The following is a 13,085-nucleotide window of genomic DNA, read 5'->3' on the forward strand; positions in this document are numbered from 1 at the left end:
TTCACATTAACTCCCAAGTCTGTGGGTATTCTGGCATCACAGGTCACATGTGACTGTTCTGGTTAAATAGCTTTAATGGCACAAAGAAATGTTACGTGTACATCCAGAGAGTTGCTTTTAAATTCATGCACACAAGATCTGAGAGAAGTTTCATAAATTTGACAATCAAGTTGACATGAATGAAATTAAAGGGGATGGAAAAAACAAACAGTCCTCAACATTTCAGTCTGATTCCTCAAGATGTGCTCATGGAATGTGGAGAAAAAACCCCGACAATAAGATGACTTATTCTGAAATTCAAATATTTTATGTGACAGTATAATCCCTCACTGGAAGTCTCCTCTTGACAAAACTCCTTTTTTTTTTTTTTTACTACATCAGCCACAATTGAAGATCTGACTAATTTCAGGTAACACGTTTTTGTGAAGAAAAAAAACAACACACACTATTTAACCAGGTCTTTCTGGAAAAACAACCCCAAAAAAATGCTATTAAAAATATATTTACAAAGAAGAGGAATTTTCAAAACAAGCATTGATTCTAGAATCTCCACTCCTCACCCCAAACACCTGACAGCTCCCCTCCTGTGTGTGAGAAAACGCTGATCGAGTGTCTGTGAAGCTCAGGTGTTGAGCAGCAGAACCTCATTTATTTGAACAGCCACTGAAGATGAGCACAGAACGACTGTGAAGGGCTTTCTCTCACCATCTGGCCTAATACAGAAGAAGCATTTGTAGCCGTCTAGTGCTTCACACTTCATAGTTTCATACCTGCTGCTTGATTAACAGGAATAAACAGAATCACATCAAAGCAAACGCGGCTTTGTAAGACACACTGAGTTGTTCATTGGACAACCTGAGAAAGAATTATTTTAGACACCGAGTGACAGTTTAATATGAGAGATTTTTTTTGCATTCTGTTTGCAAGAAATGAAGGCTGAGTGAAATAAGGCTCTGCTGTGCAAACACCAGCTGCCAACATTCAGCTCCTACCATCCTGAACACGCACCTGAATGTGTCAAACTGACGGCGCTCCTGTAAATCTAAACCTTAAAGTCCACGTGGAGCTTTGACGGCTGTAAAACAGAAGAAAAAAAAAAAGGACTGAGCAGAGTCGGGAGTGAGGAGAGCAGCTGCTCGACGAGTACATCAAGTGTCCTCTCAGGACGACGCTTTTAAGGCTTCCAGAGCTTCAGCAGGCCGTCCTCACTGTAGGTGGAGATGAGGTTCTGGTGGGGTGGTGGGCGATGCCGATCACGTCCTTCTCATGGACCTGGAGAGTGGAGGAGTGAGATGTGAGCAGGAGGCAGAGGTAACAAGGAGACTCAACAGGGCAGAGCTTCTACAAGTCAATAAAACTGACATTTATTCAGTTGATGATGCAGAAAATTTCACGTTTTTATGCTTGGTGTTGCAGCTAAATAGAAAACTGATTAATCTGTTAGTATCTATTATGAAGATTAAGAACTATAATTTCACTTAGACTGCAGTGATTACCACACGTCCTTATGTCTGACATAAATATACTTGTACAGTATCACAATTTACAACTCTACAATTTCATTTAGCAGCTTTTATCCAAAGCGTCGTACATCTGAGAGTAGATACAACACAAGCAAGGATCTAATCAGGGGAAAACAACCTGAATAAGTGTCACAAAACAAATTTAAGTGTGATAATAGAACCATGGAGCCGACAGGCAGTGCAGGAGGTACTGGGTATTTTATTTTTACTTTTTGTAGTCTGTCAAATGCAAAGGTGTTCAGTACAGAGCTGGGTTTTCAGTCTTATCTTAAAGACTAAAAGGGACAATGCAGATTGAACAGAGCTTGGTAACTTGTTCCACCACCAGAGAACCACAGAGGAGAAGAGTCTAGCTATCGACCGGCCCTGTTGTGGTGGTTGTATCAGGCGAGAGGGAGTGTAGACCTGAATGAGAGTTCAGGTAGGAGGGAGCTGTTTTCATTCTAGTTTTGTATGGAAGTATCATGTTTAAATGTATGAAGTTTAAAGCTCAGGAGCTCTACCCTGCAGCTGTCCTGTTAGAAATAACCGGCTGCATTTAAAAGTGCACTGACTGCTGAACTACATCTAATAACTTGCACCATTAACAATTTCTCTCTCTTGCATCATTTGCAGTAACAGCGTTTTTACCTGTAATGAACTTCTAAATTTTCCATTATAACTACCTGTTCCCCTTGACTTAACTTTGTGAGAAAGAGGAGTCGACGGATGAATCAAACATCCCCTTTTATGGGAGCATGATGAAGAAAACCTGACTAAACAGAGTCATTATTTCGGATTGGGGTTTTAGGCTACAATAGTCATTTACCACATTAACAATGTCTAGACTGGATTTCTGATCAATTTAATGTTATCTTCATGGAAAAAATTGCTTTTCTTTAAAAAAGTGACCCAAACTTTTGAACAGTAGTGTATGAACATCATGTAACGGTGTGTTTGCCTACATTCTGACGCTGGCATTTATCTCCAAGCAGTGTTGTGCCAAAGTAAAATCTCACAAAGTTCACAGCAAGACAAGAAAGCTCCACATCCCACCTTCCAGACCCTGATCAAAACTTCACTGATAGAACTTGTAGGAGAAACAGAGTAGGGATAAGCGGTGATATTTTTGGACACTTTGATGCGTGCTCGAGTGCAGCAACGTACCGTCAGCGTTCTCTCCAGCTTGCCAGTGACTGTGCTGAAGCAGTAGAGCACAAAGTCTTCTCCCACGCAATAGATCCACTCGCCGCGGGGCGACAGAGTGCAGCACACAAAGTCACCGCCTTCCCTCTTACCGGAGCTGAAACTCCTCACGATCTTCACGGCGAGAACATTCAGACACACATGAAGCATATGTGTAAAAGGGCAGGTAGGCAGGTTCAGTTTTATCACCAAACAACTGAAAATATCTGCAATATTTCATGTTTACTGCTTAGGAGAACAAAAACGGAACAACTATGATGAATTTCTTCAAACCCACAATTTATGTAATGGCACAGAAAATTATGTCAGCAACCTGTTCCTAAACACTCATGTCGTAACACTGAGCTCTGAACTCCTGCCAGACTGTTTCCAGGAGCAAAGACTTGAACTGACCTGTCCCTGCATGTTCATGATGACCACCGTGTTGGAGCGATTACACACTACAAAGTGCTCGGGGTTCTTGGGCAGCAGGATGACATTGTTGACTGTGATGTCGGTGCCGGCTGATGTTCCCAGAGGCTTAAAGGTGCTGCTGCACTCTGTGGTCTTCACGTTCCACACCTGAAGCATGGGGAATAGAAGGTCATAAGACAGGAGATGTATGAAGGAGACATGTGACGCTGTTAGACATAGAGAAAATGAAATGAAAGCAGTTTGTCTGCAGCCGCTTCTCTTACCTTTACTGTGCCGTCGGAGGAGGCGCTGACGATGTGATGCCCGTCTGGAGTGAAAGTGGCCTCGTTGACAAATGAAGAGTGACCGCGGAACTCCTTTAGAGTTTTACCTGACTTCAGTCCGTGGATTCTTATGCAAACACACAAGGATGACGTTAACATAAGTTATCCAAAAAGGTTTGTCAGCGAAGAACAAAATGTTTCCATCAATGAGAGGTCTTAAAAAGCCCAGATTACGCACACTTATGTGTGAATAATTATATTTTTGGGGTCTACTAGAATCTGAAATGCTCCAGATAAGAACAGCAGATTAGATAAAAGTGATGCAAAGTTAGTTGCATAGATCTAAGATTGGTTGAGTGTTGGTTATGCAAATGAGTTACACGAAGACCTGATGAAGTAATTAAAAAGAAGTCTGGACTTCAAATGAGTCTTTTCAGGTAAGTAAGGAGCAGTGTTTTCTGTGGGAGACAAAAGCTCCCAGTAGCTCCATAACCACAAGAAGCACAATATAGATTTTTAACACTTACTTCTACAGCTGCCTTTAAAAAAAACACAAAAAAGCTCTAAGGTGTTTGGTCCAATAAGAGTTTACCTGATGGTCTGATCGAAGGAGGCACTGAGGAGCTGGCTGCTGTCCTTACAGAAACTGAGACATGTAACTCCTTTGCTGTGGGCTCGTTCAAACCTCCTCAGACACTGACCGCTCTGGATCTTCCAGACCTGCAAAGACACATTCATAGCATCTTTAATGATGGTTTGTACTCGTTGACAGTGGCAGAGCAAGATGTAAGATTTCTTTCATCACTCCAAATGTTCTACTCTTTTGTATATAGCTCAATACTTAACCCTTTACGCTTCAGTGCGTCGTAGGTGTACCGCCGGCGGTACACCTACTAATTTGCATAGGAATTTCAAGAATGTCCGACGGCTGCAAACCCGATTATACAAACACTATACGCCGATGGAAAGCTTAGATTCTCATGAATCCGCCGGTATAAACCACTTTCAGATGTGATTACCACATTTGTCCGACAAAAACAAATATTCATCCATCCGTTCTCTATACACGGCTTCAACGCACACAGCGCGACTCACATTTCCGGGTTTATTATTACACACAGAAAAAAAGATTCCACAAAAAACGGCCATAATCCAACCTTTTACATCCAGACGACACAAGCCAGTAAACTATTTTGTCCAAAACATGTCCTGAAGTCGGTATAAAATCCACGAATCGGTCGTTTTCAAGGAAATGCACCTCACGATGTGCGTCCAATATTCCCTGTATTTTTCGTATTTTTTTTAATTTAAAAATAGAATATTAGCGATTTTTTTGTACTGAAAACGGCTGGAATTGACTGAAGCTTAAAGGGTTAAATAAAAGACATGCTTTAGTACAAATAGGAATCACATAAGCGACCGTGGTCGGTGCAACTCACATTAGTTTTCCACTGGACGTTTAGCAGCAAGCAGCTCCTTTTGCATCTGATTTCTGTCATTCCATTTCACAAAACTTTCTAAGATTCAATAAACAGTAATCCAGCTCTAATGAGCTAATATCAAAAGAGCCTTTTGAACACAGATTGTTGAAAATGAAAAAAAAAAAAAAAAAAAAAAGCATTCAAAAGCAATTAAAAACTCAGAAGCAAAGTTCGTCCTCTACCTTGATCTTTCCATCCTGGGCTCCGGTGGCCAACATCTCTGTGTCCCGGCTAAAGCACATGCACAACACGGCGTCATCCATCATCATGAAGTTATCCTGAGCCTGGTACTTCAGATCCTGTGGGACACCATACATATACAATTATTTTAAATCAAAACAACCAATTTGAAATAGTAAGTGTACACATAGCGTAGTTTGACCGGTCAGTAAACGGCTACCTTTCTGATTTTGCCAGTGGTGAAGTTCCAGACTTCAATGAAACCGTCCACAGAGCCGGTGACCAGATACTGACCATCAGGGGAGAATCGGGAACATTCCACGTGAGATTTCTGTCCAAACTGTGCGAGGAAGGAAAACACCCAAAACATTAAGGTCATAAAACTTAGAAAAAGTCTGGGAAAGTGTGAACTGACATACACTACAGACCTAAAGTTTGGAAGGCACATGAAGTTTGTTTAAAAAAACTGGTGTACTTTACAACATAATAAACAATAAAGAATACATTTTTACTATAATTATGAGGCATTTCTATCTGGACTCTTTCTTTCTTTTTACCAGGCTGTTTCTTTCCAGCCATTTCTGTGGTAGTTACAGAGTTATGGACGCAGTTTAGATTTACGAGGAATTTATTGTGAATAACGCAAACTGTGATTTTTTTCTTTTATTTTTGCACTGAAGTTGTGACTTTTGCAAATCTTCTCAACCACATAACTAAGCCCTTCTTTTCTTTTGTTAACATGTATTCAGCAATAGCCTGGTAACATCAAGGTACAGCTGAAGGCAAATTGAGGAAAATGGGGCAAATCAATGAAAGCAAAGTCTGGTCATGCAGTGAATGCATCCCCAAACACACAGAATTCATAGAGGTTTTTAAGAAAGTTTGGAAGAGGTTGCTTCCAAACTTTTAGCCTGGACTATAAATGTGGGCTTGGTTGATTACTGGAGTGGAAAAGAAGGAAATGAATGCATATGTGTCCTACAATCCTCCCTTCTGGACAGTTTGGTTACCTTGATGTGCCTGCTGAGCTGCGTGGGGAAACGCTCCTCCTCCACATCTTTGACAGCAGCTTTGCCCCTGAACAAATCGATGGTCATGCCAGGAGGAAGGAGACCCTGATGCTGCTGCCACTTCAGAGACTGAAGAAGGGAAAAATGCAGACGGTGAGCAAAATCATCACCAGTACTTTATCAGGATGACAGCATTACTTTTATGTGTGTTGAATATTAATCAAGAACCACAGCTGTACTGCAAATAAGTCAGGATTAGGATGCTTTATTGACAACATGCAGGCTTTCAGAGCACTGACCTGTCCCAGCAGAGCCATGAGACGAGAAGGCGGCACCACGCTGACCTCTCCAGCCAGAGCCTGAGCAATAGCTGCCCGACGCTTCTCCTTACTGCTGCCGTCTGGGTATGCCTGGAAAGAGTTTAACCAATACGAGTTTTACACATAAATGTATATTTGCCTGGCATAAACTACGTTACTGTTCCACCTTTTGCTCTTAAAAAAGATGAAGATTTCTATTGGATAGTATTCATTTACTCAAGGGTTAATGCTTATCGTAGAATGATTTTTGTCTTCATGCATACAAAATTTGTGTTTTAGGAAATAAAAAATGAAGACAAATATAGTTCTGATTATGTAGGAAAGTTTCTGTTAACAAATTCTGCCTAAGATTTAATATATACATTAAATACATTTCAAAAAATTTTGGAATTTAAAAGGAAAAACGAAAACAGGCAAACGGGCTCTTACCTCTCTGGGGTCGAAGTAAGAGCGAGCCAGCAGGTTTTCCAGGTGGATGTATCTCTCTGGCTGCGTCTGTTTCAGCATAATCATGGGGTCGGTCTGTCTGAGGAGGGAACGGGCTGCTCCAAGCTCTCTCAACTCAATCAGCTCCAGCACAACCTGGTCAGAAACAACACAGAGGCATGAAATACTAGATTCCCTATCTCTGGAAGATCTGCCAGCATGAGTAATGGCAACAGCAGAACAAATCCTAGGTCAAAAATGATCAATTAAGCTATCTAAAACACACAGATTTAACAAAAAATAACAAACAAATTCCTTCTGTGAATATGCTGGGAATAAAGCTGAGGGCATTAAGCAGAGTCTGTCCAAAATGATAGGTGAGAGACATGCAGAGGGTTGCAGTTTTCTCTCTAGCTCACTTTTAATTTGTAAAACGATGATTTATGGTAATTTTAAGACAAAGATTGTTAACTTCATATTTGGTCAGACAGCAAATCTTGCAAAGTCGTTCTGATAGACATCAAATTAATGTTTAGAATAAACAAACAAATGCGGAGACAACACCAGAAAATGAGCTGGTAGACGATTAGGACTACAAAAACTGAGTTACAACATAATCTAACCCCTATTGAATTACTTTCATTAAGTCAGATTAACCACAACAATAATAATAAAAATAACTCCTCCACAACTTCTTCTGGCTGCACTAAGAATGTAGGATTATTTCAAATTCCAGTGTGAGGACAATGTCAATCAGACAACATGATATGCTGCAGATCAGTTTATTCTACCCTTACCTGCTCATAAAGGTCTATTAAAGTCTTATCCGGCAGCTTGAGGGACTGGATGGCTTGCAGTACGGTATCCCAGTGGCCGCTGTTGATGTCTGCCACGAAGCTCTCGATACTGTCCACGGTGTTCAGAGACACGGTGGTCTCCTCCTGCAGCGTGACGAGAGTCCGGTGCAGATTGTTCTCTTTTAAGTACTGCATAATCAGACGGATCACGCTGTAAAAAACACAAATGATTAGGTAGGTAATTAGGAAGCATGACAGATCAGCTGAAGCAACTCAAAAAAGAAATGTTTTAGGAGTAGCAGTTCGTCGAAGGTAGATCATTTAACAAAAATAAATCTAACAAACACGAGTTTATCGTTGCTGAAATGTAGGTGATTAGAAACATCCCTGATGGCACAACTCTGTGTAAATGCAAATATTATCTTATTACTTATGAGTGTGAGGAGGCTTGTTGCAATTATTAGATTATTTGAGGTGACAGTGATCCTGTCTTATAATAAAGTTTCTATTCAACTGTATAAAAACAGCTGGATGAAACAAACTGAAACGTCTTATTTCAATCACTACTTTCACGTCACTTTCCAGCATTTGCATCCACTGCTTGTGCTGTGGATTAAAGGCATCATCTGTTTATTACAAGGCACTCAACATGTATTATTTGATGAGCATCTATTGATTTAGTTGCAAAGAAACACATTTTTGTTTTAAGCGAACAGTAAGCCACAGTTTGTTTAGTAAGTTTATTTCCCCACCCTAAAATGCAAGACTTAGTACAGATCTTCTAATGCAATAGACGCTTATCAAAATGTTTTTAATGTACATCAAAATAATATCAGTAAATACCATTTCTGCTGGTGTAGATGGTGACACCAAACAAACATGAGCACATTTAATACGACAACAAATTTCGCTGCTTAGATTTGGTTTACATATCCAGTCATAACAGTCTATGGCAGCTACGAGCACAAGGCTAGCTAATGCTAACTAATTCTAACTCCAGTGTCTGTCAGTTCTGTTTAGTGCTCATGAAAATAAAAATATATTGCGCAGAGATGGCTTAAAGCTTCAGATAACACAGAGAGGCTCGAAACTGAAACTATCGTCCCTTCAAAAAAGCGCAAAAAGCATTTACACGGTTCTAACAGAAAGTTAGCATGTTAGCTTAGCTTAGCTTAGCTTAGCTTAGAGCGTTAATGTTAGTCGATCAGAGCCGAGGATGCAGTAGGCCTCAACGCCGGAAAATATGATCGAATGCGGAATTATTCACTGACGAATAACTGCAGGAACAGCCATTCTGCAAGAATAATTAAATGGACTACTTACTCTGCTGATTCCACCTCCAGAGACATGATTATTTATCTTACAACAGCAGCTACAAGTCACTCCAGAGTCTGCAGCAGAGAGAAACACGCAGGACGGACAGTCACACGAAACGTGGGAGGAGCCAAGGACGTTACTCATCAGAGGCGGAAGAGGATATTATTGTACCTGAACATACATTTGACATTTGTGAAGAAATATATAATTTCATCTGATATTCAACAACCACTGACTAAAAAAAAACACTGTAAAAAAATCCTACTATTTGTAAAAAACAAAAACAAAACGTTTTTTCATGTGGACAGTACCTCCATTTTTTTTCGGTCGTACATTAACACCCTGTTTATGTGATTATACCTGATATCTGTAATTTAATAAAACCGGTAAAATCTTAAAAAAGCAGTAAAAAATGCAGTTACGACCTGTTAATTTCTTTACACTAGACGTGATAAAAATATGTCAAAATAAATTAATAAATAAAAACTGGAAAAAAGCAAAAGAAAAAAAAACATGAATACCTGACAACGAGAGTGCGACAAAAAGCATGCCAAAATGCAGTAGAATACTGTAACATTCAAAAAGTAAAAACAGTGAAAACACTGGCAAACGTCTCTAAAATAAAGATTTATTTTAAGCTTATTTACATGCAGTAAAAGTGCCATTTTATGGTCACGATTTTTATGCAGTTTTACTAGATATTATCTGGAATTGATCAAAACAGGGAAGTAGCACTGTCCTCTTGTTTGTCCTCTTTGTCTCTCTCACTTTAACCTTACCTGAGGTTAAAGGTTAATTACTAGATTATGACAAGATTTTTTGATCATAAAGTAAAATGCTTTATTGTTCAGTTGCAGATACCTGTGACTAAATGTTTTGTGATTCTGTAGACACACTGATCTGTAAATTGTAATGCTTAAATGATAAATTGAGGCATAATATTGTTGAAACTGCACTTCTTTTTCATTAAAAAAATTCAAGTTGTTCATAATGTTTAAAAAAAAAGACAGTCATTGGAAGGGAACATTTTCATAATTTTTTTTTGCACTAAAACAAAGAGAACACTTTGGAGTTATGGTTATTTATAGGTTACTGTTCTGTGATTTTACTGGTCCAGCCCAGTTGAGATCAAACTGGGCTGTATGTGGCCCCTGAACCAAAATGAGTTTGACACCCCTGCATTAACCAATCAACAGTAAAGAGCTTCCATTTGGTAATCACACCGCAGATCCTGAAATCGTTAATTTTTTAAATCCACAGTCCAGGTCCTCCTCTGAAGGGCACCAGAGTTATTTTGCTGCTAGAAATTAGTTTAATGAGAGTATATATCAGGATGATTATCTCACTGATAGAGGTTTCATTAGACTGGGTTCCCTCCTGCCTCCTTCTGTTAAGCCGAAGCAGAAGCAGATTTGTGTTCCCAGGGACTCAATCAATGAAGAAGATCTATAATGAGTGTGCATGCAGCCGGCCCCTTTTGCTGTGATGTTTTTCCTCATTTTCAACAGGGGGTGCTCTCTGCACGGTTATGACACCGAGGCCCTCTTGACTCCCTGCTTTCTGCCAGTGAAGGTCTTTCAAGGTTATGATGATGATGATGATGCACAGTGCAGCACCACTTCAGTCTGCAGGCCTGGGTTTGATTGTTGTGGGCAAATATGACATAATCCCCCAGTGAGCCCCTTCCACATTGGAAATGGATTTGGCACCAACAACACAGCAGATCCTGGTTGGTCTCATTTGCCTTTGCAGATGGAGAAATATATTGGGAAGCGATGAGGGGAAAGCACAGAGGGACGGGGAGGGGAGGAGCAGGGTTTCCACACAATACCGTAACACCACAGCCATTCACAATATATTCACATGAAAGCAGAAGAAAGACGTCAACATAATTTTGCCGTCTTCTGGCATGACAAAGCAGAGGCTGTTTGGAGAACGCTTACCAATGAGGGAGACGCCACCACGCCGGAAGAGTGACAGCAACACAAAAGGCTGTAATGTAATCACTTCGTCCTTTCTGTGAAAAACAAAAGAAAAATCTAAATTTATGTGAGGTGCCACTCTTAGCGTGCAATAAAGTTACTCCTTTTCAACATAATTAGAACACATTACCACCACAAAGAAACTTAGCTTCTCTTTGTTCTGTCAGGAAGACAAAAAACATCTTGTGGGGAAAAAAAAGAGAAAAATTGTGTTGCACCTGATCAGTTTGGACGTCAGCGCTGTGAAGGAATCTGGTGTAACGACTCTTACAAGCAACTCTCCAGATGTCTTGTTTTCATACCAAACATGCAAAAAGCAAAAGTATTTTGACAGTTTACACTCTACACCAAGACACAGTGATTAAATTGTGACATTCATGAGCCAAACAGGTCAGCTGTTAAGTAAAACAGTAGCATTTGTCTCTAGTTTACTGCCTCTAAATCGCATTTTTGCAAAATGCTGCACATAGCGTTGCATTTCTGGAACAGTCTTCATAGATACAACTTCTAGTGTTCTCATGGAAACCACTTAAAATGCTGAACTGAAAGGGCCACTTGGTCACGCTGAATACTCACAGCCCTCACAATAATAACAAATAAAAGCGTGGCGACTTGTTTAAGAGACGAGCAGATGAATCAATCAGCAGACAGCAGAGTGGAGCAGCAGGAGAGAACGAGCATCCAGGGATCCACGCAGGGTTGGAGCTGTCATTTTCCCAGCAAGGGAAACCGACCGTCTGCGTTGTAGATATGACAGCAAGTCACATCACTTAGACAGGTGTCCTATTTTCTAAACTTTTACTCTGTCCTACATTTGTACTTTGGGCAACCATACGACACTAACGGCACAGATGTACACAACTGTTGCATGCTTGTGTTGTGTTTAGGGAGCTTATATGAAAGTAAAGACAATGCGGGTTATACAAATATATTAGACACAATTCTCTGCTTTAATTTGATGATTATTCAAAAAAAGCTGGAAATAAATGCACATGGGAAATAAAAAGTTCTCGCTGCATGTACCAGCTGAAATTTGGCAGCATTGTTTTTTAATGGGGATAAAAGCAGATAAGAATAAGTTACAGAAAATAGCACATCTTTGCATTGTCTTGTCAGCTAAGGAGGGGATTACAGGTGTGCTTTACTCAGACTGGAACAGAGAAGAATCTTTGCATGTGTTCTGCTTTCCAGTTGAGCTCTACTTATTCCCAAGAAGCAGCTACAGAAAAACAAAAATTGAATGATCTGGATCAGACATGAAAAATATGAACTAATCAGTATTTTTGCTGTTTATACTGATCACTGAAGGGAAGGAATTTATTAAGCAAGTGTACTATATGTAAGCATTTTTGTTCTCATGATTCCCTTAAAAGACTAAAATCAGTTTCTGTGTTCAACATATGATGGCTACATAACACTTTTATAACATTTTGAAACAAGATTCAGTGACAAAAACCTAAAATCTCCAATACAAATTTTTTAGTGCACAATAAAAAAAATGTTCCCTTTGAATGAACTCTATATCCATGAGTTCTTCTTTGATACCTTAAAGGATAAGTTTCAGCTTTCTTTTATTGGCTTTTGATAAATGACACCAACTGTGACTTGGGGAGTCAAAGTTTGCATGACTAATGATTGATGACTCTGCCCTACCAAGGGTGACAGTACGTTCACAGATTGTACTAGAACACCTGACCAATGCTGTACCTTTTGTAACATAGATAGGTTCCACTTCGACTCTACGAAGCTGGACTTGCCAACATATATGGACACCCAAAACTGCTACATAGACGACATTACTTAGTACACCTATTTGGAAGTGAGGGTATCAATTAGGTTGTGACTTTGTACTGCAGCTTTTAGGTTACGGTTTTGAATTCCAACGGATACAGGCACAAAGGGGTTGCTAAATTTACGCCACCAAACTCTGTATCATCTAGCTGGTGGTTAAAGGTCATACTCCAAGTAAAGAATATGGAATGGATCATGAAGGGTTCTGTTTACCTGTGAAAGTACACACTGGTCATAAATAGACTGAAGGTTAAAAATGAAACAAGGTTCTGTACAAGTTACAAACCAGTTTAATCTTGGCATAAAATTAACATTGACCTAAAGGCAAACACATCACAGTATTTACATTGCTCTGCTTCTTTCATGTTTCTTTAATGTAAATCTACATTGAGCATG

At 39.7% G+C, this 13,085-nt stretch overlaps 1 protein-coding gene and 1 long non-coding RNA gene across 2 annotated transcripts in view; one reads left to right on the forward strand and one right to left on the reverse strand.

Annotated features, from left to right (window-relative positions):
- LOC127535740 (uncharacterized) overlaps positions 1 to 13,085 on the forward strand; it is a 511,585-nt gene that overhangs the window by 315,578 nt on the left and 182,922 nt on the right. The gene's annotated exons all lie outside the window — the stretch shown is intronic.
- On the reverse strand, positions 57 to 9,063 carry smu1a (SMU1 DNA replication regulator and spliceosomal factor a). Its single transcript, XM_022194841.2, has 12 exons — positions 8,923 to 9,063; positions 7,600 to 7,810; positions 6,806 to 6,958; positions 6,356 to 6,466; positions 6,057 to 6,185; positions 5,267 to 5,386; positions 5,049 to 5,165; positions 3,978 to 4,105; positions 3,386 to 3,512; positions 3,102 to 3,269; positions 2,670 to 2,822; positions 57 to 1,272 (listed from the first exon to the last, which is right to left on the reverse strand). The coding sequence occupies exons 1-12, from the start codon at positions 8,946 to 8,948 to the stop codon at positions 1,192 to 1,194; spliced, it is 1,524 nt and encodes a 507-aa protein (XP_022050533.2). The 5' UTR covers positions 8,949 to 9,063; the 3' UTR covers positions 57 to 1,191.

Source organism: Acanthochromis polyacanthus, chromosome 10 (assembly GCF_021347895.1).
Source record: "Acanthochromis polyacanthus isolate Apoly-LR-REF ecotype Palm Island chromosome 10, KAUST_Apoly_ChrSc, whole genome shotgun sequence".
Lineage (NCBI taxonomy): Eukaryota > Metazoa > Chordata > Actinopteri > Pomacentridae > Acanthochromis > Acanthochromis polyacanthus.